This window comes from Tenrec ecaudatus, chromosome 4 (assembly GCF_050624435.1).
Source record: "Tenrec ecaudatus isolate mTenEca1 chromosome 4, mTenEca1.hap1, whole genome shotgun sequence".
Taxonomy (NCBI): Eukaryota; Metazoa; Chordata; class Mammalia; order Afrosoricida; family Tenrecidae; genus Tenrec; species Tenrec ecaudatus.
The window spans coordinates 16,905,205-16,931,959 of NC_134533.1; the positions used below are offsets into that span (position 1 = coordinate 16,905,205).

The following is a 26,755-nucleotide window of genomic DNA, read 5'->3' on the forward strand; positions in this document are numbered from 1 at the left end:
CTGCAAGGTTAGCCTGGGCAGCTGCCTCACAGGTAACAAACAGCAGCCACCCAAGTGATCCTGATGATGAAATCACTTTGCAAAAATCACCAAAATGACTTTAAAATATCATCACAACTAAATGAAAAAGTTAAAAAATATATATGAACAGGTTATACTGCCAAAATGTTTTAAGTAGGCTACTAAGCAGGGTAATATTCTATTTTAGAGAAAGAAGAAAGTGGAAGCATATTTATATACATTAAAAAACTGGAAGGATATACAAAAAAAATCTTACAAGTGGTTCTCTGCCAATGGCTGGTACTCTTCCTGGGATTTTCATATACTGTGTTAGATGTGTTTTACTGCTACTATTATATTAATAGCAGTTGCAAAAACAATGATCATAACCAAGATTACGGTCACTCAAGAGAATGTACCTGGTGTTTCCTTCTTTTACAGGCAATGGCTCAGGACATTCTTTCCTTTGTTTTTCAAACAGCGAGGCTGAGCCAGAAAGATTAAATGACTGGCTTAAGGCTACAGAGCTAGTGGGAGAGGCACAATTAGAACCAAGGTCAAGCAGTCCAGTTGCTTTTCCACTACCACCCTGCTTTACTGTTTCAGGCTGACCTTTACTCCTCTCCTAGGCCCGGAACAGGAAGCAACTAATGTTCTTGCTAGACAAGCAGGTTTCCAAGTCCAGGCCTACTCTGGAAGACACCCAAGGCCCCGGCCCCCAAACCCTCTCCTCTCCTTATGCCAAGACCCACAGCTACGCACAACCAAGAATGCCTTGGCCTCCCGCCCCACCCCACCCCACCCTGCACCCCCCCCCCACTCTGGGTTCAACCACTCTCGAGTCATGAGTAAGTCAGACGGACAGACTTGTACTACAGCCAACTCCCTCAGTGGCAGTTGCTATCTCCGCACAGCTCTGGGTTGCACCAGCTGAGGCCTGGTGTCCCTCCAGGAATAAAAGGTGAGTCACCAAAAGACATCTGAAAGGTGAGTGACTCAAGTTAGGTAATGGGGCCTGTGCCCATGCTAGCTCACTGTTAACTAAAGCTGGCTGGTGTCATAGGAAAATCAGCACCAAGGCATGTGCTTTAGGAGGTGATGACCCCATACAGCAAAATGCAACACAGCTGCTTCGGCGCCCTCACCACCAGACAACCATAATTCTCTTTGCCTGGGAACACTGTCTTTCGTTTACTCAAAAGCGGGGGCCAGCGATCTGCAAGCCAAACCCATTTTTTGTTTTTGTACAGCCCCAGAACTAAGGTTTTTTATATTTTTAAAAGTTACAAGCCCAAACAAACAGAACATATGAAAGAAATGATAGCTATATGGTCCGTAAGTCAGAGTTCTTCTCACTCTAAAGCATTCTCTTGGGCAAACCCTCTTCCAGTCCAAACATTAATCATCCACCATTTTTCCTATCCCCAGACACTTCCAGAAGACAAGTAGTAAAGTCAGTGTAGACAGTTGCTTAGTGAGCTTTCAGAGGATCACTGATGCACCACCCTCTAAGGTGCATCTAAGAATGCTACTTGAAGTTCACCTTATAACTAAATGTAATACCCTAAACACACTTTGTAGGGCCAAGGTTGGTTTTTAGCGTTGGAATTTAAACCACGTGGACTTTCATAGACTCCTTACTATCTATTCTGACCCCGAACACTGTAGCTCTCAGCTATGTTCTTAAGAGCAAATCAGAAGCTAGAGAAACCCCAGAACAACTTAAGTGTGTATTCCATAATACCGATCAGAAGGCTCACTTACTGTCCCCTATCACCAAAAGGGTGAGAAGCCAGAAATAAGCAAAAACCCTTGGCATGGACACAGGTCATATACCAATCACCATCACACCTGATATTCTGTAAGTCAAATATATGACTTTCATAATAAATTTTAAAAGGGCAATTTATGACAAGTCAATATTAAGTCAAGCCAGAAAAAGAACTGGGCAGACTTCTTAAAAAAAAAAAAAAGACAGTAATAAATGTCTCTGATCCCAAAAAGCTCTCTGAAGTAGAAGTACCCCCTCCTTCCCTGTCCTGCCATGTTCTTGCCTACCTGAGGCGTCGGCGAGGGTCGGACGGTGTCCCGGTCCGACGGGCAGTGCCATAGTCAGACATCATGCCATAATCCAGGTCTTCATAACCCATGCTGCGCTGGTCATCCTCGAGCCCATAAGGCTCTGGGTGAAAGCGATGCAGATCCACACTGCTCCCACCCCCTCGAACCTGGGGCTGGGGCCCATAGACATCTTGCCTACTAGGCGCCCGGTAGCCCTCCATGCTGGGCCTATAGCGTTCATCAATGCGGGTCACCCGAGACAGGCTGCCGTAGTTGTCACCGGCGCCTGGATAGCCGTCTTCATAGTGGCGGCCATATCCATCGGGAGGGTAGTGGAAGTTCCTGGGCAGGGTGGCAGTGCCTGCCTGCCCCACGTAGGGACCTGGCCCCCCATTGCCATTCTTGCGGAAGTCGCGGCCCAGAGTCTGGATGTAGTTGTTTGAAACTGAGGCGGCATCCACAGGCAGCCCATCTGGTCCCACAGGGACTGGCTGCACTGTTCGAGTTGTCACAGTCTTCACCACTTTCTTGACCTTCAAATAAAAAACAAGACAAAGAAAACACACTAATGAAGGAAGTGAGTGATCTGACCCAAAATTCTAAGACCACTCGAAGAATCTGACCCTTACCTCCAGCTCCCTTTCCCTGTTGGTGCCTGGAATGTGGTGCCTAGTTTTCTTTCCAACTTACAAGAGATCTCCAAAGCCCCACAGGAAAGCTACAGCAAACCTTGAAATACCTTCTCTCTCCCGACTCCTTCAGTTTGCCCCATTTCTCTTCTCTTCTCCATCTCCGGGATATCGTTTACTTTATGTCTTTCTCCAAGAGTGTCCTGCATCGGCCCTGATTAAGCGCTTAACCTCCTCTAATAGCGAGAGTGGGAGCCCTCTTAGGCCCGCCCGGACTTCCGTCGTCTTTGCTTACTGTGGTCTCAGTGCGGCGAGTGGTCCCATCATCCGAGGTCTCCACAGAGACAACAGACATGGCTCCCTCGGGGTCCTCCTCTGTGTACGTCTCCACTATCTGCCCAGGCTCCTGCATTCTGGGGATGGTACTGTACAGAAGGTGACTGTGGTCCTATGGGGGGAGAAAACAAAAGATTACCACTATAAAAGCACTATAGAAAGGGTCTTCAAAAAGTTCGTGGAAAGAGTACAATTGAAAGATAATGGAATCTTCCCAAACCCAAACTTTTTGAAGCCCCTAGTATATTAATGAGTGCTTTTCAATGAGAAGCACTTCTGGGGGCAGGGATTCCTCAGGCACTCCGCTACAGGTCCCAGGTAGCTCCATCTTTTGAACTTTACTGAAGGGCAGCAAAATAACGTCCCAATTCCGGTCATTAGCAAACCATAGCCACATCAACACCCAAGTAACAGAGGCAGCAGATGTAACTTCCCTGTTCTACAGGACGCTGATCTGTGCTGACTGCAGCCGCAGCTCCAGCGGAATGCCCCTTCAAATGAGTTAGCTACTCGATGAAAGAACTTTCCAAATAAACCAGGAAACCTCAATAAAAACAACTAACTTTGTTACTCTTCAGACACCACCTAGGGCTTGAGACCAGGCAGGCTTTAGGTAGACTCGTTTGCCAAAGAGAAGGCAAATCCTGACTAGAATAGAGGGGAATGCAGGAAATGAGGACTCAAACAGGAGAGGGGCACTGGGTGAGGAGGGGAGCCCTGGAGGGTGGAGCACAGAGGTTAGCATTTTAAACCACCAGATGCTCAGAGCGGGGAGTTGAGGCTTTCTAGTCCCCAGAAAGAAACCCACCAGGGCAGTTCTACCCTGGCCCACAGGACTGACTCAAAGACAGCGAGTTTGGTGTATGGTTTGGAGTGGGTGATTACGATCAGTCACTAGGGATCATTCCCAAACAGAGCTACACATATACTCTGGAGAACGTCTGATTTATTTTCCTAATCGAAAGAAACTCATGCTACTGGGTCATCCTGATGTGCCCTACGCTTTTATGGGACACTAATGTATCTCACTGACTAAGGAAGTTTTTAAAAAAAGAATGAAGTAACCCAAACCTTAGGCCAAAACAATTACCTGGGGTCCGTTGAGCTTCAGATCTGAAAATTTCTGTCTCTCAAGGTCAGCATCGCCCACAAACCGGCCGTTCTGAAACATAGCCCAAAAGAAGACAATTCATTTTGTGGCCTTCTTTTGCTTTATCAAACATAAATGATCTTTTTTTCCACACAGGAAAAGGGCTTTCAAGAAGATGTGTGGCCTGGAGCCCTTGGGTCAGTACTCAAAAAAGAACCACATCACTCCTTAGTCTTAGTACTTTCATCAAAATTGGAATCAGGCCTGGACCTCTGGCAGACTGGGTCTCTTCAAAGTAAGCTCCATTGAAGGCAGGCAGAGGGTCTTGTAGGGGAGGGGGTGTCCACTTGTTCACTGGTATATCCCCGGTGCTTTTGAACAATACCAGGTACTCAAAACTACTTGATGAGTAAATGTCAGAGATTCAGATAAATTTCCCAACATCTTTTTTGCAAAGCAGTAAAATATATGGAAAGTTGGAAGGATTAGGTTGGGGTTTTCCAAAAGCCGTCTTTATGCTACGCCATGCATCTTCATGTTCTATTACCACTGGAAACCCCCATTACAGGAAGCTTTTTAAAGAAAACAAGAGATATGAGTCTCCCAGTCCAAGTATTTAGATGACAGCCAGTGCCCTAAGTCCCTCTCAAGCATGCACACCCTCGACATAATCTTCGTCAAGTCCAAGTGCCACAGGCACTCTAAAATACCTGTGCATTTTCCCGTTTCAAGCAGCAAGAAATAACCTCATGACGTATCATGTAAAAATATATTTGCCTGCTCCTTTCTCAAAAAGAATGGAGTGAGATCCAGTCAGTCACCTTGGGAGACTCTCCACCCACCCCTATTACATAGGGAATGTTATGCTACAGGGAGAGGAAATTAAACATTACTTTCAGGAAGAAGGAAGGGTGTGGTATCAGTAACATGGCTGAGCAGAAGTTAAAAATAAAGAGCAAGTGAGAGACAGAGACCAGGCACTAAATCCTGAGTTCCCAACCCCCTCCTCAGCTTGCACCTCTCATCCCTAACCCTCTACTCTAATTCCTACAAATATCCCAGGAGCATTGTAATACATCAGCCCTCTTCAAATGCCCGACCATCCTCCCCATTGGAAATCTTTCCTCTTACTCACAATTACAAGGCTCTTCAGTATAAGGAAACTTCTCTTCTACTTTAAAATATAAGTAATTAAGTAATCAATGAAAAGGACTACCGGGGGCAAAAGCACTGTTCTGGAGCCCATACAGAGATCTCTTAAAAATGCAGCCTACCAGGCAATGTCTACTACACATGCGCACATGCATACACACACAGAGACAGTCAAAGATAGACAAAACCTCAGACAGATTACATCACAATGAAGCTGGATGAGAGACATAGGAAACACATGATACTTCTTGTTTCTTTTTCTTTTTTCTTCTTTATACTTCTCATTTCTACCACCAATTTTCCCAAGTCACATCCCAGAGTCAACTAACCTCAGAGACCACTGGCTCCTGTGGTTATTTGGGTGAAACAGCAGCATGATGCTCTCTCTCCAAATCTAACCAACAGAATTAACGACAGTGACCTTCCTCTTAGACAAGATTTACACAGCCAACCAAAACGAGCACACGAGGACAATATGGAAGAATATACCACCTATGGACCGTGCCCCAATTCTGAGCACAAACTGTTCCCTGAAGCAGAGTGAACTGGGATGCCTTGCTTCCTTAACCACAAAGCAGGCATTGATTCTCCTGAATTTTTAATACTAAGAAAAATCAAAGAAAACAGAAGTAACTTGAGCTCCAAACAACATAATCTACCATTACTAGAATTGCATCTCAATACAGAAACCCTACTCCAGCAAAACAGGAATTTAGATGGAAGCGTAAAGGTAAGTCCACCCAATTCCACACAGAGCCATATTCCCTATCTCTTGGTATTTATTACCCACCACAAAACCCAAACCAAATGCAGTGTCAATGAGTCAATTATGACTCACAGTGACCATACAGTCTCTGAGCCCATAAATCTTTATGAGTGCAGACAGCCTTGTCTTTCTCCTGAGGGGCGGCTGGTGGGGTTGAACGGCAAATAAAGTCAGCAGTACCTTCAGCACTCCTTTTATACTCCCCAAGAAGGTCCAACCCCTCTGGGGGCATTTCTACCCTGCCTAGAAGGTTGCTGTGAGTCACACTCAACTCGATGGCAGATTTAGTTTTTAGGAAGGGTCATCACGAAGCATGACCACTGGTTAGCTACCAAGGGTAGCCTCCCATGAAGGATCTCTGTGACCCTGCCAAAGTCCTACCTGCGGGTCTGATGGAAAGAGGGGTTACCTGATGCCGGCGGGTGAGGGTGCCGTTGGCCATGAGTGGGTTGGCATCTTGTGGTGAGACCCGGACGCGTTCCAGTTGCGCCGAGACGTGGCGCCGTTCCTCCTCCAGCGCCCGGGTCAGCTTCTCAAACTGGGCCTCTTGCTCCTTCACAGAGGCCAAGATGCTGGCGGTCGACTCCACCTCTGAGTCGTCCATGATGGTAAGGGGCGGAGCCGCCGCAAGGCAGGGTAAAAGGGAAGGTGGATCACAGAGGGAGGAGGAATGAGGGAGACAGGGCCCCTCACTTCACACTAATGGGAGAGGGTAAGAAAGAGGAGAGAAAAGGTCACAGGTCAGAGAAGACAGATGAATTATTAATCCCAGAGCCAAAGATGCCCACTCATGGTTCTGCTGCAGTGCAGAAAGCAAGCCACCACCAAGCCCGCGAGCCCATCACCAGTGTCTGCTTAAGCAGGATCTTTTCCCCATTACCCTCCTCAATATCCCACCAGAAATAATTACGGGAAAGCATAACTAGAGCTAAGTACCTACACTGTTGGGGATGAAGGGATGTGTGGCTAAGGGTTATAGTCATGACAGGAGATAAGCACTAGATTCTTTTTCCCTGAGAAATTTTGCTGGCACCAACTGCAATGAAAAGTACAAGTCCGTGGTGCAGACAAGCACTCACTGCCTTGCAGTGGCAAGTACTTCTAAAGATAAGGAAGCAGGACAGGGTTGGCCTACCTCCTCCCAAATCTGAATAATGGTGGTAAAATACACTAAATTAAAAAAAATACAATAAATTCATATGCTAGCTTGAAAGGCAAATAAGAACTGGAACTGTAAAGCCATTCCACCAATAAGTATGAAGACAAAATTAAGATTATGTTTCAATTTAAAAGTTCCAATATTTAATACATTTAAGAGGGTCTTTTCTACCTTTCAAAAACCATGCAACAATACTGAAAACAAATCATATGCTTTGACTATAACAATAAGACATGAGAAAACGCCCTTCTTTCTGGGCCCTTCATCTCTCTGGGTAGTAGGAAAAGGGAGCCTTAGGCGCAAAAACTCTTAAATTGTCCCCCAAAGTATTTAACAGGAACATCAAATCTTTTTCCGACCATAATTTGCCCTGGTGGCACTATGGGTTAAGCTTTGGCTGTTTAACCACAAGGCTAGTAGTTCAAATCCACCAACTGTCTCCAGGGAGGCGGATAAGGCTTTCTCTGTTCCCTTGAAGTCTTATGTCTCATAATCCTATTCGGTACAATAGAGCTGCTTGTTCTGAATCAAGGTCAACAGCCAAGTACCTGAAGTATTCACACGTGCTACTTCTATAATAAATGACAGTTACACAGAAATGAAGCATTCAGTGTATTGACATATAGGCAGCAAGTTGGCTAATAAATGAAGGGGCATCGGAGTCACACTGTCAGCCTTCACTGGGTTTCTCTCTTGTAGCCATGAGAACTACGGGCAGTTCTAAATAAACTGTGTTGACAGGCAGATTCTGGGATAAACCCTCTCCTATTCACCATGCCCTCCCATCAGTCACTAAAGAAAAAAGGCACTTAATATAGATTTTCTTATTCTCAATAAACATATTTCCATACACACCTGTTAAGAGATGGTCGCAATTGATTGGTTTAACAGAGACCAGCCCAGTCTAGATTCAAAAAGTCATAGGAGAAGCATCCCAGCCACCACAGCAAGGAGGAAGGAGAGAGCTGCAGAAATATTTGGAGGAAAAAATGAGAATGAGAGGAAAATAAAATATACCCAATGCATAAAAATAAAAGGAGCAAGGGGAGGAATTGAGAGGAAGACATTCTGAGATTGAAAGGGAGTGATTTAAACTACAACTTGGAATTGCTTAATGTGACAAATATCCTTTGGACTTTGCAGTTTCAACTACCTGGGACTTGAATACAATGTTCACAAAAGTCCAATTCTTCCATTCTGTCAGAATTCCTCCAGCACCAGGAGCAGAATTAATATGGATAAAAACCTACTTACTCCCGCTGTCCAGCAACCAAATGGTGGGGTGGGGAACTTGCTGTTGGAATGCCCTTCCCCCTCCTACCCACCCCTAAGGCAGAAACCTCAGAGCCTAGTCCCAGCATGCCCACAAAGACATTGAGAAACCAGTGCAATAGCAGCAGTGGGGAAGACATGTGGGGACTAGCCTAGGCTGAGCCTTCTGCTTCAGCTCCCTTTCCCACGCTCCCCAGAGCCCCACCAAGCACAAATGTGCTCTAGAGTGCACGCAGCATTTAGAAAGCAAGAGTACCCAGAAGAAACTGATGAGCAGGCGGCGCCCAATAAACTCCTGTGTGGAAAACACCTGCCTAATTCTACATCACTACAACTCTAACAGTGGACACAAGTCCTGAACCCAAGAATGGGGTGGTCTTCTGTAAGACGTCCAACCATGGCTTCCACAATCACTTCTCAACTCCTCTTCTTCCTTTCAGTCCAACACCCTTTGCACCTTCCTGATATTCCCACCCTGTAGTCTGACAGGCTCCTCAACACTCTTTATAATAAGCACCCTTTATAAATACTGTTGCTCCCCTTTCACTCCATTTCTTCATTGTAAGCACTGCCCCTATGCACAATGCAACCTCTATGTACAATGATCACAACAAGAGGACGCTAATCTAAGCTCTAGGGACTGCATTTCACTCTGGCAGCCTCCGTTCTATCCATGCTAGTAAAAGCCCACAGCGTCCTCACCGTGGGCCGTTCCAGGATCATCCTCTGCTGCAGAGAGAAACCAGCCACCTTTGCCGCACAACTTTCACTCCCATAAAGGGCCTAGAAGAGGGAGAAGAGAAACTACCCAGGTCGCGGGTCAGGAAGCAATATCTGGAAAGGCATTAGCTTCTCCCCACTTCACAGCTTTAGAGCCGACCATTTGCTTCTAAGGAGGAAAAGCTCACATTCCCAAGTCTAAACACATGGGGATTTAATCTGTTCTTTCTGAGGCGGCGTGGGTTAGAATAAAACTCAGAAGATTGGTCCCAGTCCTGGCTGTACCACTAGCCAACAGTGGTGAGAAGCCTCTGCTATGTTCTCACGTGCAAGATGCCAATACCACAAGCAGCCCGGCCTACAGCACTGTGAGGATCAGGTGAGATCACGTATGTTATACAAACGTGAGGTATTAAGTTGTTTCAAGAGTGAGTTTCTCTCTTCCAATTACATTACCTAATAATAGTAAGTAATGCCTCAGTGCAGAGCTATTTTGTGAACTCGTACAAGAAACTAACTGGATCAAGAGCATAGATGGGTCCTAAGGGGTGCATAAGCTGGCTGCCCTACTCCAGCTCTCTTTCCTAGGAGGTCTCACCTAAACCAGTGTTTCTGGGACACAGAGTGCTACCCTAGTGCCCAGTAGTGGTTTCAGCATCAAATCTCTGCTACAGTACTCCAATGCTTACTTGAGATCTTAGTAATCTGTTACCAAGAGAAAGGAACGGGGACACCAAACAATGACTGAATGCGTTACATTTGTTACTCTGGCAAGCCTGACAAAAACCCCATGGAAGTATGTTTTATTGTAAATAGGAAAGTAAATTTCCCGAGGTCTCGCAGCTACCAGCACATTTTGAATCGACACCCAGGTCTACGCCATTCCAAAGTTTATGCTCTTTCCTGTGGTTAGATCCAAACAACAGAAGCCCCTCTTCTTCTCTATAATCCCTGGCAGTTGTCTTCTCAACCATCACAGGATAAATGGAGAGCGGGTATACTTTTTCTTGAGGCTAAAGGGTTATTCATAACATCTAGATATTAGATATTCTATTTAGATGTAAGTAGAAGAATATTTGGGAAGACAAGAAAGTATAAGTGGAGGAATACCAAGAGTTAGGCAAGCTTCAGTGAATTATCTCACAACTCAAAGCCGACGATTCCTCTCCATGCAGCAAGTACCATAAAAAGATGACACTACAGACCAGTCTGTAAGCCATTGATTAACTGTCTTATGAGTCCGGGTCAACACCTTTCCAGGTTTGCAACTTAAAACTTTTAAAATGGCTTATAGGTGCTCTTAACCAAAAAGAGAACACACACACACACACACACACACACACACACACACACACAAAGGAATTTCCAACGTGAGAGGGGGACACATTCAATCAATCCTGCTTTAAAAAAAAAAAATCAATCCTGTTATTTCTCCACAACTAAAGTGTCTGAGAATAACTGAATTTATTCTTAACAAGCCATCGGTTCTGTGAGTGGACCCCACGTACTCTAGGAAGAGCTTTCCTGCTAGTACCCAGAACCTGCAAGAAGGGAACTCAGTCAAGCAATGACAGCAGGAAAAGCTCAGCCTCTTCTGTAAAAACGCCAGACCAAAAGAAGTTAAAAGCGAACCAATACCCAGGAACCGTTTTGACAATGCCTGCCAATTGACAGGGCAAATATCACTTACCAACAGCACAGTCCCCGGAAGGAAGATTTGTTCTACTGCAAACTGGCTGTAGAAACAGAATTTGGAATGATGATTCTTAACCTTGAGAATCTAGTTTCGGGCAGCATACTGAGTTCAAAGTCCAGCTTCACCTCTTACCAACGATATGACTTCGGCACTACTAATTTCTCTAAACCCCAGCCCTTTCCTCTGGAAAATGAGGGAAACAAAGATACATGGGGACTTTAAAAGGCTTGTGCACAAATTCCATTTATCTTTTATTTTTCCAAGAGCTTTCTGAAGCCCCCTTGTACATAGGATGGACAAATAAGGGTGATGGCTGAGTGACATGATGCAAATAATTAATATTACTGACCTGTGCATGTGTAGTGTTGAGATGGCAAATATTTTGCTACAACAAAAATCTTTTGGAAAGGTAGACTGAAGAACTGGGGGGAGGGGGATTTCCTACACCCCCACCCCGCAAAAAAAAGGCTAGTTATGAGACTTGATGAGACAATCATGTAAAGAGCTTAGGAATATGTCATGATTCAGAAGAAACTATTAACACTGTTATTACTATGAAGACTACTACAAATAGCTACCATAAAGGACTAGCATTCTAGTGCTGTGGTAGGGCTTTTGAATCAACCATCGTTGTGATCTCCCCTGTTCCCCCTTCTCCTAGTTCCAGAAGACCTGGAACTACAATAATTCCTCACACTCATGAAGAAAAAAACAAAATAAAATTCCGGTTTAGGAGTAAAAAATAAATAAATGTTCAAGTTTTGGCTCAGCCAAAAACTACGCAGCCAGACCTTGGAGAAATTCTAACCGTTGTATAATCTCCCAGCTCTACCACTTTTCAGGGTTCTTGTACGGCTTTCATGAGCTAAGAGCCATAAAGCTATACAGGCTAGGTGACTCAATCACTGCCCGACCTCCATGCAACTCAAGCAGGAATCTCCAAAGACAAGACCAGAGCCACACAGTGACAAGCCTCTGGAGAAAGAGATAACGATTCTTCTTGAAATGGAAAATTGTTGCTGTATGCTGTCGATTCCAACTCAAAGGAACCTCATGTGACTGAGAACTGCCTTGTGGATTTCCTTGGCCATAATTTTTTTCTTTTTTTCCCTAAGCTGGAATCTTTCCGGTAGCAGATCCTGCCCCCCGCCCCCCGTCTTTTTCCTACAGAAGCACTGCATGTATTTCAACTGACCCACACCTTCGCATTAGTAGTCTAGCGCTTAATCACTGTCCTACCGGTGTTCGTTGGAGAACTCCGAGAACCCACCATAGTCTTTGGATTCTTGGGAAGGAAAAATACCATCTTCTATAGCCAGCCTCCAAAGGCTCCTCCTCTCTTGATATTTGTTCATTATGAGACCCAGGCCAGTGTCAAATGTCTGCTCTCCCTCTAGGAGCAATGAGAAGCGGAGCTCCATTTCCACGTGACTCGAAGGCTCTCTTTAAGAAGATCCACAGCCTCCTAGGGATGAGCACCACACGAACCAAAAGCAGAGAGCACCTGGGACGCCGCACAACTAACTGCACCACACAACGTTCACAGCAGAAAGAGCAACCTAGAAAGGCTTCATCTCTGCTCCCAAACCCAAAGCAAGTGTTCCTGTCTAACCACACATTATATAAAAGAAAAAAAGTCATTGTTTTTAAATCAAAGAAACACATTTTGTCAATCATGTTTCTACAGTTTTCCAAAGACTGCTGATTTCGGAGGCCAGAGGCTAAGTCCCCAGCCTATGCTTGATGCGTCACTGTCTGAAGCTCAGTCAAGAATTACTCTAGCCCTCGGTCCTTCCCCAAGAAGGCGCACTTCCATGCCAATGCCCAAATCTCCTGCCCACTTTGCATCCCAACCACAAGAAACGCAGAGCCATCTCATCTCAACTGAGCACTTCTCAGAGTCACCAAAGAACTGTCCCTTCACCCTGTCCCCTATCTTCTGGAATTGGCCTTGACATACATGTTGGTGACCTCTGGCCTTCCCTGTGGATCTACTTCATGCTGGGTCCAGTGTCTGCAGTCAGAGCACCAAGGGAAACGTGGCTGAAGCGTCTTACAGGCAAGCAAGGAAGAACTGTCTCACTGTGTCCACCACACCACACTTCTCTCCGACGGGTGAATGGCGTCTCTGAACAAATCACCCTCCTTATGAAGAAATCAAGATGGGGTTTCAGAGAAACAGACTATAAATATATATTTTGAAGTGTTAATACTTATTTAAAAGACCAGAAAAAAAAAGGTAAAATAAAAATGAGCTGGCCATCTCTAAGGTCAACAGGGCTCCTTAAATGCACTTCAGTGTGATCGTACTGGCCCAATGTCACCTATCAAGAGTCAAAGCTGTTGTTTTTAACTGTGACTTACATGAACACCACCACCACCAAGACCGCCGAAATTCAAAAACCAGATGGCAACATTCTCTTGCTCTTTTCCTCTACCACGTATTCTGGGAACCCCCCAAACTAGAACACACTACATGGCTAGGATGTGCTGGCTTTGAAGCAAAGGAAGGGTGTGGCTCTCGGCTAGAGAGGGGGCCCAGGACTGAAAGGGTATGGAAAGAAACAAAACCTGCTTCTCGCTGGAGCGTGCATGACACACACACAGAACTGGTCTAACGAGTCCTTCGGATCTCTCAGGCCAGGCCGCCTCCTCACCTCCCCCATTACCCATGTGCCTCTCTCCAAGGCCCTCCAGTGGGACAGATAACGCTGAATTTCCTCTCAATACTGAGTCTGAGGCTCACTCACTGACTTACCTGGGTCCCTGCTGCAACCTTGCCAAAGGCGCCTCGCCCAGCCTTATAAGGAGAAAGCAGAGCTTTAGGGAGAGGCCGATAAGCCCAGATAAGAAGGCGGGGCAAGAAAACAGAGGGAGGTGTCAGACTAGAGGAAGGGGAGAGGCCAAATGCCTTTCTCCTTCCTGCAAAGAGGGAGAGCAAGAGGGAGGTCAGATACACAAAGAGAACAAATCTCATCAAAATGGAAAGGGACGTTTAAACTCCTGAGTCACAAAAGAGAATCACTAAAATGAACCTTATCACCTGGGCAGGAAAAGGGATGCTTTCCCCTAGAGTTTACTAGAGGCCGCCCAATTGTTTGAGCTCACTGTCCTTTTCACAGCAGCAGTTTCCCACCAGACGCCCTTACTTTCTTCTACCAATGGCCCCTCCTCTCTGCCCATCATTTGACAGTAACTCAGAAAAGCTGGAGCACACAAGCAAGTCCTGTTTATTCAGTCCCACTGCCGAAAAGCCCTGTAAAGACTGACACACCTCTTTCTATTAGGTTTAAAGAACACTTCCCTTTGAGACCAGTAATAGGGAAAGACAAAGCGTCTATGAAGAAATCAAGGAGAGGCAGCGCCAGTTTCAGCTATAAGACAGCTGAAGGAAAGTTCTCCCTCGCTGAAAAAGAAAATCAGACCAAAAGGGGAAACTGGGAATTCTTGTTTGTCCTGTGAGTTATCATACACAACCCTCTCACTGTCCTATGAAGTGACCTGGTCTGTTCTGGAGATAAAGAAACCTACGTTATAAGTATTCACTATCTTGCCCGAACAGTCATCTTGGTGGGAGGCGGGGAAGCGGCATCTGTCCATTCCAAATCCCTCTTCCTTCTTCTCATGCAGTGGAATACATGTGAAAGCTCCGTTTCCTGTGGTTAAAAGCCACTCGAACGCCAGTAGAGAAGTTGACCAGAAGTAAACTTTCTGGAGGGTGAGAAATGAGAAACGATGGAGACAGAACTGCCGGAGGCCCTCTGAGCTAAACCCTGATTTAGGCAGCAAATGAAAAGGAGCCAAGTCCAGAGCAACACAATTCGAAAGGAATTAGACCTTCACTTGAAAGAAAGACTGTGCCCAATTCTGAGGGAAAGGGGAGTTTATAATCTACCTCAATATCATTTTTTATAAGAAATAAGTACCCAGAAAGGGAGGGGGAGGTGTACAGGGAGTAAGGAACAAGAGAGGTAACTTAGCACAAATCACTAACTAACCTTTCACCACTCACAAGTCCACTTTAGAGATGTAGTCATATCCCATATTCTTTGGTCACCCCACCCCATGAGAGAAAATCTAATCACAAATATCTTGACTCTCATTTTCAATGTGCCACCGCACTAACTCCAAAGCAGAGAGCTGAGTTGGAGGGGGACAGAAAGAGCTAGAGGCAGGAGAGGTTGTGCTAGCCAGCAGCAGAACAGAGGGGAGGGATTGTTCTAGCGGTATGCTAGCAATCTGCCTCTAGGGCAGCTGTCCTCCTGGGCAGTCAAAGCAGGGTTTGTGTGTGTGCTCAGGGACTAGCCAGCTTGGCAAGAAGTTGAGGACTAGGCCACTCAATGCACAAAGTGCGAAGAGATGCCGGTTCCACAGCAGGAATGAAGGGCAAGGAAAACAAAAAACAAGAGGAAAGTGGGGAGGGGGCCCAAAAGAGAGCGTTACAGGTGCTATTTTCAGTCTAGACATTGGGGGAAAGTCCTGGGAACATTCCCTAATTAGAGAACTGCCAAACAATGGGCAGGCTTCTCCTGCTCCGTGTAAGTAACAGGGTGCCATTTGGAAGCCTTAGATCAGCCTGTTTAATTCTGACCCTTTGAGATCCCAAGAAATTATCTGCAGTATCTGCAGGGAATAAACATTATTTAGCATCTACCTCCTTCTAGAATTCCTTCCTTAATTAAATCTTGGAGACCCATAAATAAAATATGCAAACACAAAACGCAGTGAGTTCTCCAATGCTAAGAAGTCAAGGCCATTTATATAACTCAAGTGCTAAGATGCAAAAGGCCACAGTCAGAATTCACACTCCTTAATGGCTCAGAGGAGCAAGATGCCCCGAGACCCATTCGCCACACAAAGGCTGCTCTCTTCTCAGTAGAGCTCTGTAGCACAGCAGCTCTCCAGGGACAAAGAGATTTCACAGGAGAACCACAAAGACAAGGCCCCTCTCCGTTCCCCCACTCCCAGCTTTCTCACTTCCTGTCACAGTAGCACCAGACCAGTCTCCCAGAAACAAACAAATACAAAGTGCTGGATTCTGGGCTTCAGGCCAACCACATTCCAGGGCATCCTGTCTACCAATCACCAGCCAGAGCTCCCACTTTGCCCAGCTCAATTCCTTATCATGTTGGGAAAAACAGCCCTCCTCCCTGCCCCAAGCCAGCACTGCACAGGACAAAAGCTCAGACCTTTAAGAGTCAGCAAAAAGATACTGTGCGTGGATATAAGGGCTTGGAGGCTGAGGAAATTTTTAAGATTCCTACTTGGCAAGTTTCTTCAGTTTGGAGGAACTGTACTGGGGGTTTTAAAGCTACTGCTGCCGTTCCATTCAGTTCAGCTACATGTGACACACACCCAAGATTGCCCTTCCTCCTGACCGTCGGATCACTAACCTGGTTTCAGTGTTTCAGTCGAAGGAACCTTCTCACCTGGAGAAAACTACTTTCGGACCATCCTTTGTCACCTTCTCTATCATCCATTTCCAAGTTTTCAATACCTTTCCTCTCTTCCCCACAAGCAAAAGTTGACTCTAAGACAGGCCCCACAGAGAACAAACAAAGGCAGCTAACTCCACCCTGCCAAGAGGCACAGATAGGCTGGGGCTTATCTTGGAGCAAAGTTCCCTGCAGTCCCTAAAGAAGGAGAGAAGGACCACTGGGAATTGCACAGCGACCACGGCTGAGAGGAGACAACCACCCAAGCCTTTACTGCGCACTACACTAGTCCCAAAACCGGTGACGGGGGATCAGGGACTTTGGATTTGAAAATGGGTCAAAAAAAGAGCTTCCTGTCCTATCAAGGGTTGCCTCCAACCACGAGAGAATTTTTCAATTACCTTGTACAAGCCTACTAGACTTTAACCCTAAACCACAAAAATGAAAATGCAGACAGAGGTCCTGCTCTATTAACCAGAGGCTAAAATTCCAAAGGAGTACCACCTTTTGCCCAAAGGGCTCACCTGCCTTAAGCAGGAAAGCAGAGTACAAGGCTCAGCGCAGAGCTTTCCAACACGAGGCCTTTAAGGCAACCAACTGTTTGGTTTTTTTCCCATGATCCTCCTCTCTCTTCCAGGGAATCCTGGGGGCATAGTGGCTACAAGCTCGGCTGACAACCCAAAGGGCCAGTGGTTCAAACTCCGCAGCTACTCAAGGGAAGAAAAAGGCGGCAGTCTGTTTCTGGGAAGAATGACAGCCCTGGACACCACACCACAAGGGCAGTCAGTTCTCGTCTACAGTGTCGCTGTGAGCTGGAATTCAACTTGATGGCAATGCTTTGGGGTTTGGTTTTCTTTCCGCAGACTCTTTACCCTTTTCTCCTTGGACTAAGCTTAACTGACCAGAAGTACTCTGGGCTGAACCCTGATCTACGCAATAAAATGAAAGGGAGCTAAGTAAGTCTAAAGCGGCACAACTTGAAATCAGTCCCTATCTGGATCCTGTAAAACCAGATCAGCCTCCTCAACTCTCTGCTTCTCTCAATAAATGGAAACTTTTATCACCTGTGAGTACTGTGTTTCTCATCTAAATGAGACCCAGGTCAACATTTACCCTAGACCAGGGATCAGCAAGCTGCAGCTCTTGAGCCTTATTTGGCACTTTCAGATCATACATGTAGCTCTGAAGTAAAATTGAAAAAAATTTTAAAGGATATTATTCAGATAATGGTGATTTCCTTTATTTGCAAAAATATAAATAAGGCTCTCAAATAATTTTTAAATTGTTTGGGGGAATAGGATTGACTCTTCTGTCTCAAAAGTTTGCTGACCCCTGCCCTCTAGCAAAGATGAAAACAAGCTCCAAGGGGGCAGTGGGCTGCTAACCACGTTGGCAGTTCAAACCCAACAGGCACTCCCACGGGGGACAGATTACGCTGTCTGCTCCCATAAAGATTTACAGCCTTGGAAACAGAACAGTTCTACTCTGACCTTGGATTAGATGACCATGAGTCAGAATTGACTCCATGGCAGAATAAGTTGAAAGATGAGAGAAGCTTATCTAAGGACAAGGAAGTTAGGCTAATGTAAACAGACCCACCATAATAAAATAATGAGAATGTTGACCCAATGTGAAATGCACAACCAATGTCATTTTAATACAAGACAAAAACAAAAAACTCACTGCCACTGCGTTGACGCTGACTCATAGTGACCCTTCTCAGGGGTTCTCAAACTACGGCCCGAGGGCCACATGCGGCCCCGCCGAGGACATTTATCTGACCCGGTGGTTGTTTTTGCCCTATTTTGTTTTTTACTTCAAAATAAAGATATGTGCAGTTTGCATAGGAATTTGTTCAGTTGTTTTTTTTTAAACTGTAGTCCGGACCTCCAATGGGTCTGAGGGGCAGGAAACTGACCCCCTGTTTAAAAAGTTTGAGGACCCCTGGCCTAGGTAAACCTGCCCTGTGGGTTTCTGAGACTGTCAACCTGTACGGGCAAAGACAGTCTCATCTTTCTCCCACAGAGCCACTGCTGGTTTCGAACTGTTGACCTTTCGATTAGCCACGCAATGCATAACAGCTGTACACCACTAGGGCTCCTTCATTTTATGTATAGAAATTACTAAATGAAAAAAATTATTAAATGGACTACCTAATTTGCATGTACATTTTCTGAAAAAAGGAATAATTCAAAACTTAATTACAACGTTGGTGGTCTTCTCCAAATCCTGCCTCATTTATAGATCAGGTCAAACAAATCAGAATCAATTCAATACGACAATGTACGCAAAGCAGTTTGCAGGAAAGTTTTCAGACACTTAAGGCACACCCAACAGAGAAGTGGACACGCCCATATCAATGCTGCTGCTCCAAAAAGATGCTTGGCAGGTTCCCTGACTCAAATGGAACAGGTGAGAGGCAAAGGGGGTGCTGACTCAGAAATATAGTCACCCTGGGGTGGGTGGGAAGGAGGGAGGAGACCGTATAGCCAACAGACTACCATTCAGCATGACTTCACCAGATGTCCTGGTTCTAATTGTATCTCTGGTTGTTTGCAGACATATTTAGAAAACCTAACCAAAGGAATAATGAATGGGTAAGGAGAAAGTCACCGGAGGGGCCAAGACTTAAACTGAATGCTCAATGGTTGCAAAAAGAAGACTGCTTTGCTATCCAACTTCCCACACCCTTCTCTTTCCAAAACAGGCCCATCATTTAAAGAATTGGAGGGAGGGGAGACAAAGAAAAGAATGTGATTGGGAAAGGTTTAGCTACATTCCAACTAGACAACAGCCCACATAGTGTTAAGAGGACCCAGAAATCCAATCTCTCCACACGAGTGTTGCGGAGACCCAGCTAACACACATCCAATTCCTCCCCCTACTCTCTACCCCTACCCCCACCCCCAACACTCTGAAAAGAAGTGTAATTGAGATGGCTTGATGAAGGCACCAGCTGTTTCCACTACTCCCCCTCCCCCAACCCTAGAGACCACAGTTCAAACTCACATCAAACACATAATACAATTGACTGGTCAGTAGGAAGGAGAAGCCTGGATTAAAATAGCAGGAAGAGTGCCAACTGGCCCTACTAAGAAGGAGTGTTTTCTTGGCTCAATTTAAAAATAAGAAACTTTTGTTATCCCCTCCCCCTTGCCCAATAATGCTCTCCTTTCCCTACCTACCCCCACCCCCTCCAGTGTCAAAAGTTTCTTCTCTACAACTCCTTGATCTATTTTCAAATGTCACGGAATATAGCGGAGGTATGTGTAAAGTTGTGTGTAAGAGAAGTCTAAGACATTAGAAGACTTCCGGTACTGTGCACTGCAACCGCAATTTAAAACCCAATTCCGGGCTCCCACAGGGCAAGGTGACAAGAGCCTACAGGGCATGGATCCTCCACAGGGACAGGGACACACACACACACACACACACACACACACACACACACACGATGAAGAGTTAACCAATATCCCAGGCCATGGGCAGCCAATTAAAGAGTATTAACTTCACCACCCCATCACCATCGCCAGTCCATCCATATTCCAAGTTGGCTGGAGTTAGCCAAGGAGGAAGGGAAGGGAAGCCAGCACTTCCTTTTCAGACAGGAAGTGACATTAGCCCTTCCTGCCGCATTTTAAACAAATTGTCCAGCGGAGTTTCAATGCTAACATCCTCTCCTGAATTTGTTCCACAAATTCAAAATGGAGAGGGGAAGTGGCGATATGGTCTAAAAGTTTCCCTCTCCCTAACAAGCAAGTCCTCCAGACCAATGCTGTTTGTTGGCAAAAGCCCCAGATCAGTTTATGATAATCTGTTCATTCCAAAGCAATATATACTACCACGAACTATTCTTTACTTTTCATACTAACTAAAATATTCACCCACCTGAGAAATCATAAATCTTTCAAGCAACACAAACCTTCAGTTTTGTGGCTTTCAAATCTGAATGACTGATCAGAATCTGCTTTAATACATGTATGCATATGAAGGGGTTCAAAAAGCTCACAGAAAAATGAAACTAAAAGCTAATGGGATTTTTCCCGTTAACATTTTCAGGTCCCAGTATATGGGGTGGTGTATAGTCCCCTAAATCGACCTCCTTGTTCCCCACACACCAATTTCTGGGTAGGAAGCCTAGAAATTCAAGTTTTTAAAAAGCTCTCTAAGTGATTCTAATAGCCTGTTAGAAACCACTGTACTAGCCTATCCCTGACATCCTTCTGACCACCACATTCCTCTTGGAAAGGGGACACTGGTTATAAAACGCATTATTTGGGCATGCCTTACTGCTTACCAGAGAGCCTAGATCATTTTCAGCCTGGAGTAGAGGTTCTTTGAAAGCATGGAATTAAATATAAGGATAGCTGGAGTTACACAGTCCTAAATCCTGTATTATAGCAGCTCTGGTGGCACAGCAGGCTGTGTGTTGGGCTACTCACCACAAGGTCTGCAGTTCAAACCCACCAGTCACTCCAAAGGAGAAAGCTTGCTCCCTGTAAAGACTTCCAGCTGCAGCCCACAGGAGCAGTTCGTTCTCCTGGATCCCACAGGGTCACTATAGGTTGGACTTGGCGTGATAGGTGAGTGAGTAAATCCTACACTGTGGAATGAGAAGCTCTGGAAATTATTCAGACTGCTGGGAAGAAAGAACTGTCACTCATCAGCACCACCACCTCTGGAGTCCTGATTTGCTACATTGGGAGATATTCCTATTTTGAAGATTGAACCAGATTACTACTAAAAACGTCTTTAATTTTGCTCTAAGGAACAAAAGAGTTACATCAAATTTTCAAGTATTGGTTCCATGTTATAATTAGTTGCCATACAATTCACCCCAATTCATGGTGCCCTTGATGTATACTAGAATGATCCTATGTGCTATCATCCAGAGCTCTAATCTATCACTGAAGACCTTGGATAATATAACCCTGTTGGTAATATACATAACTAGTATAACTAGATTCAAGTGTTAGTGCTGACACTTATCCAAGGAAGTCACGTTAACTTCTGGCTTGCAGAAAAGACAGTGAGTAGCAAAACATCTTTGGAAAAACCATAAAGAGAACTATTTCCACAAGGAAGCATGTGTCACAGATGATTTAGGCAAAGGAGAATGACATTAAGACATATTCTAGACAACCATAAACATTTCAGCCTCATTTATTCATGTTGAAGTAATACACATCAACCACTTACTTTTCAATTTTAAACTTCCAAATGTTAGGTAATCTGTGGTTGCCTGAAATACATTTCCTATACCAGATGATATCGTTACCTAACCAAAGGAGGAAGGGGGGCAGGGGGATATTTCCTGACTGAGGTTATTTCACAAAGATAAAACAGGTAGTTCCCCCAACTTAGAGCATTTGAATTATATGAACCAGTTGGGGCTGATTTGCTCTTTTTGTACATCTTGTCATTAGTAATATGTACTATCTACAGTGTTGCGGGCTGCATAATTTGCTAATGTTCTCATTCTCATACCAACCCCCAAAGATAAGTAAAGACTTATAAGTACACCAAAAATAAAGGTAATAATGATGAAAACTAAATGAAAATTGAAGCATTCTATTTATGTCAGAACAGACTTAAGACAGAATCATTAGAACAGAACCTTGTCAGAAATCAGGGACTACCTGTATTAAATAACAGCAGGACAACTAGAGAGGTTTAATTAAAGGGCAGAATAGAGAGTAACCAGGTCAAGTTCCAGGGCTAACCCTCCACAAGAAGCGAGTGAGGCAGCAAGCCTCCTTCACGGAGAGGCAGACTAGCTAAACCAGAAATCTTGAGAGAGAGAAAGAAAGCAAGAGTGGGTGATCTCAGAACACAGGTACTCATGGTAGTCCAACATGTTTCCTTTCCCATATGGGATTGTCATGGAACATCAATCACTAGTTGGTACATCTTCCTCAACTCCATCCAAGGCACCAAGTATTTAGTATATAATAAACCCTACTACCTAAATACATCTAGGAAAAACTCAGTTATCAGTAAATATGAATCTGGTGACCTAAAAAGAGGTCCACAGTCACCAGCAGCGCCGATGAAGAAAGACGGTGCCTGTCTGCTTCTGTGAAGATTTTCAAGCCTTGAAAACCCCATGGGGAAGTCCTGCTCTGCCCTACAGGGTCCTATGAGTTGGAACTGACTTGTACAGCACTGGGGAATTTTGGTCTGTTAGACTATTACTCCTCCTACTCAAAGAAATTTTACCATGTAGATTAGAAAGTGGAGAAATGTATTTCTCTAGGGAAGAAAAATTTGTCGCTGATCTCATTCCCCAAACACATACAGCTTATTCTAAGTAGTCACTCTACTATTATCAAGTCCCAAGCACGAGTCACCAACCTATGCAAAGCGTGCTAACATGCAAATTATTTGCTGACTATACTCATGTGGAAGTTCTGCAATGGGAGAAAGATGGAGGCTTGGTGACAGCTGTTGTCCCTGGGCCTGATGTGAGGGGATTTTTCTTTGTACTGTATAGTGCACAAGTCCCTATAATATCTATCCAACACACACACACACACACACCCTCTATTTCTCTGGCTTTCTTTACTCACTGCTAAGAACCAACCTCAGGGGTTTTGCACTTTCCACTTTTCATAACCACTTTGCTCCATTCCCTCTATTTTTATTTTAGTTTCACTCAAACATACATTATAAGTGAGATTTTTCCCTGAACACACACAACACAGCCATCAATCACTTCTGCTCTTCCACCCCACTTATTTGGTTTTGTTTTTTCTTAGTAGCATTAACACACCTGACACAGTACAGAAGTATTTACTTGCTTACTACTTGTGTCTTCCAACTAGAACGTAAGATCCGTGAAGACAGTATTAGTTCTATCTTGTTGCTTGTTATATTTTAGAGCTTTCGAATATTTTGAACAAAAATGTTTTACTATTTTTCCAATGAAGAGAGTTAAATTTTAGAAAATGCATCAAAATTTTTTTTCCTTTCTCCCTGTACACTTTTTTTTCTCTAATGGGGATTTCAGACCGATTAATTAGGATCGACTGTAGCTCTGGCGAGCTTGGGTGGCATAGTGGCTATGTGTTGGGCTGCTAACCACAAGGTATCGAGTCATTTTGAGTTGGCAGCAACTCGATGGCACTGAATTTGATTTGGGTTTTTGTTCTGTTTTGTTTTAGTATCGCCCTGCTGGTCAGATAAGCATTGAACTGATAACTACCAGGTCTGGGGTTCAAATCCACCAGTTGTTCAACAGGAGACAGATGAGGCTATCTGCTCCCATAAAGATTTACAGCCTCAGAAACCCCACAGAAGGTCACGAGGAGTAGAAATTGACTCTATAGCAGTGGGCTTGGTATTTTAGTGGATAGTGACGCAAGAGTTAAGTGCCAAGCCCTAGAAGGTAAGCAGTTCAAACCCACCATCAGCTCCAACTTCCATAAAGACTTCTATAGTCTTGGAAACCCTATGGAGCAGCTCTCTGTCCTCCAGAGTTGCTCTGAGCTGGCATCAACTCAACGGCACTGTGGTTTGGTAGCTCTATCTGCCGATTTGGCTGACCTTCAGCAGGGTAGACAGATAGTCAAGGGGCCAACTTTTCCCTGGTTTACAAAATAGTCAATGGAAAGCTGAACAGTGGGGAGATTAAAGAACTTCCCCTGGTCCAAAGAAGCAGTAGAAAGAAATCAGATTGGCACCTCTTTCTCTTTTAAAATAAACTACTCTATTTTAAAAGTGTACCGAATATACACCAGCTAGCTACTTTATTTCAATGAGATTCACTTCACTTGTAATGAACCGGGAACTGCAGGTGCTTTGATAAAAGTACTGAAAGGCTGACCCAGTTTCTTCAACAATGTCCTATGTCCTCAACTATCAGAATATATTTGGGTTTCTTAACATATGAGTTCACTAAAACAAAAAACTTTCCATACCACAAAGAGTCTTCCCAAAGAAAGGCTGCATTCCAATGTAGAATGACACAAGAGATGAACATACAAAAGCTAATTTATTCTGGGGAAAGTAAACTTATTTTGCTCTAGTGTCACCTAAACCAAAAATGAGTACTTACCGTACATACTCAAGTATAAGCCGACCTGCATATCAGCCGAGGCACCTAATTTTACCACAAAAACTGCATTTACAAAGTGCTGGAAAACTTAGCTTATACACGAGTACATATGGTAATTCCTAAGTGCAGACGAGATCTGAAAATCAGATCTGAGTGAGTCTATATGTGGACTACCATGTAGAGCCTGCTATGTGGTAGGAGGCTAGGAAATAGCAAAGAAAATTCATTTCATGGGTTATTTAGTATGAGAGGGATGCAAGAAGGGAGACCGGGAGGCAACGGACATGTTCTTGGCAAGGCAGCATCTAACACATGTTTAGATACCACAGGTCTTGCTTTGGTTTTCCAACACCCTTTCATAAGCACCCTCTTCACAAAGAACATTCAAATATTTAAATTTTCTCTATGTCCCAATTTTACAGATGTCGACAAATAAGAATTGCAAATAGAAAATGTTTTCGAACACTCACTGACTGAATCAGAAACACACTGACTCATAGCAACCCAATAGGGCAGAGCAGAACTGTCCCTAGGGGTTTCCAAGACTGTCTTCAAGGGAGTAGAAAACCTTGTCTTGCTCCCTTGGAGCGGCTTGTGGTTTCAAACTGCTGACCTTACAGTTAGCAGCTTAACTCTTATTTCAAGAAAAGTGACAGTAAAACCTGCCTTCATTTTGATCTAATTGTTTCCTCTACAACCATTCATAAGCAATGCATGGTTAGCCTGTAAATGCCTGGTTGAACAGGCAGACTTCAAGGTGAAGAGCCTGGTCCAAAAAAACCCAAAAAAACTCAAACTCAATGCTACCAAGTCAAGTCTGACTCAGAGACTCTGCGGTAAAGAACCTGGTCCAACGTCAAGGCTAGTAAATCAATACAAATTGTTTTGGTACAGATATTAAAGCAAATTTACCCTTCAAATGTTTGAGTTGTTTATTATAATCCTTTTTTCCTTAAAGTATCAAAATCTCAAGACTACAAAATAGTCAAGCCTTGACACTTGTTTCTATTCTCCCCACTCACATCTCATTTTATTAAAAATTATCTATTTCCATACGACCCTTGTTCTGAGCAACCCTGACCCCGTACCTCCTCAAAGTTGCCTAGACGAAAGACATTTTTTCCCAGTCCAAAATAAAAAGCATCGTAGATGTCCAAACCAAAAGCCAAACTCCCTGCTACTGAGTCTATTTCAATTCAGCCCAAGAACACGATTTATTCTGTAATATAAGGGTCTATAGCAACCCCATTGAGCAGGGTAGAACTGCCTCCGTGAGTCCTTATGAGTTGCTATGGACTTGATGACATTTCAGGTTCCAAAAGAATTATTAATACAATTGAGTCAAGATACCTAAATTCAGTTAAAGCACCATTCAAATAACAAACATTTATAAGGTACTAGTTAGTATGAGCTGATCAATGTTCAACGAATTGAACACACATTAAATCATTTAATCTGGCTCCTGCAGCTACTGCTTTTTCTAACACGTTATTTGTTTAATTCTCACAAAGTCCCCGTTCCATCAGCATATTGATTAATTTAAATTTGTTAAGAGTAATAATAAATCTGGAACGGGAAAATGTTACCAACTGGTGTCTAGGTGGATGAAAAATACTCATTCAGGAGTGACTGTGCTTTCTTTGCAATCTCCCTATAACTTTGAATTTTTCAAAACAAAAAGTTAAAAATTGTTCTTACCACCATATAATGGAGATGTTTTGTGAAACTGATGACCAAGTTCCCTATTGCTGGTCAGCAAAGGGGGCTTTAAGATAAGAGACTGCTTTTGGTATTACCAATGTCCCACTATACTTGACACCTAAATTGTTCATACCATTCCCCCCATCACACTGAAAGGCTCACTGGAAGAGAGGGGACACCATGCCTGCCCAAGAACTATTCTATTTTTATTAATATATTCTATATTCACTAAACTGTGGGCCCTATTGTCAATAATGAACTGGAGGGCAGGGGACCTACTTCCAAAAGGTACATTATAAAATCTAACTAAATGTCCCATTGATCTAACCTGAACACTTGTCATATCTTCTCATCTCCCTGCCAGGCATTTTATCAATGCTCTACTGCAAATCTTGGAGGCATCTCCAAGCATTTAAGTAGCGCAATCTCCCTTTCAGCTTCATGCGATATGTAACCCCTCTGGTTAGTAACAGATCACAAAAGAATATTCGTCTCCTGATTATCTTTTGTTCATTCTTTTAGACAAATTTCTCAATACTATCACACTAAACTACCCATAGAAAGTATTGGGGAAAAATTTTCTTTTTAATTTTTAAAAAGAAAGTATTGGGTTCCTAAACTTGTCATACATTTCATTAACAAAATCTTTTGAACTCGGGCAATGAATGTACCAATATGCTTT

The 26,755-nt window shown here is 44.0% G+C and overlaps 1 protein-coding gene across 8 annotated transcripts in view; it reads right to left on the bottom strand.

The window, feature by feature from the left end:
* The window catches only part of CTNND1 (catenin delta 1), a 45,519-nt gene that overhangs the window by 14,808 nt on the left and 3,956 nt on the right, over nt 1-26,755 (bottom strand). For 4 of the 8 annotated variants that reach the window (XM_075545680.1, XM_075545675.1, XM_075545681.1 and 1 more), the window contains exons 2-6: nt 8,049-8,158; nt 6,444-6,733; nt 4,117-4,188; nt 2,986-3,138; nt 2,059-2,594 (exon numbers count right to left, since the gene is read on the bottom strand). In XM_075545680.1, coding sequence (XP_075401795.1) covers nt 2,059-2,594; nt 2,986-3,138; nt 4,117-4,188; nt 6,444-6,638 — 956 coding nt within the window. In that variant the 5' untranslated portion in view covers nt 6,639-6,733; nt 8,049-8,158. Of the gene's footprint in view, nt 1-2,058; nt 2,595-2,985; nt 3,139-4,116; nt 4,189-6,443; nt 6,734-8,048; nt 8,159-10,875; nt 10,922-26,755 lie in introns of all 8 variants that reach the window. The other 4 variants (XM_075545676.1, XM_075545677.1, XM_075545679.1 and 1 more) reach the window with 3 other exon arrangements.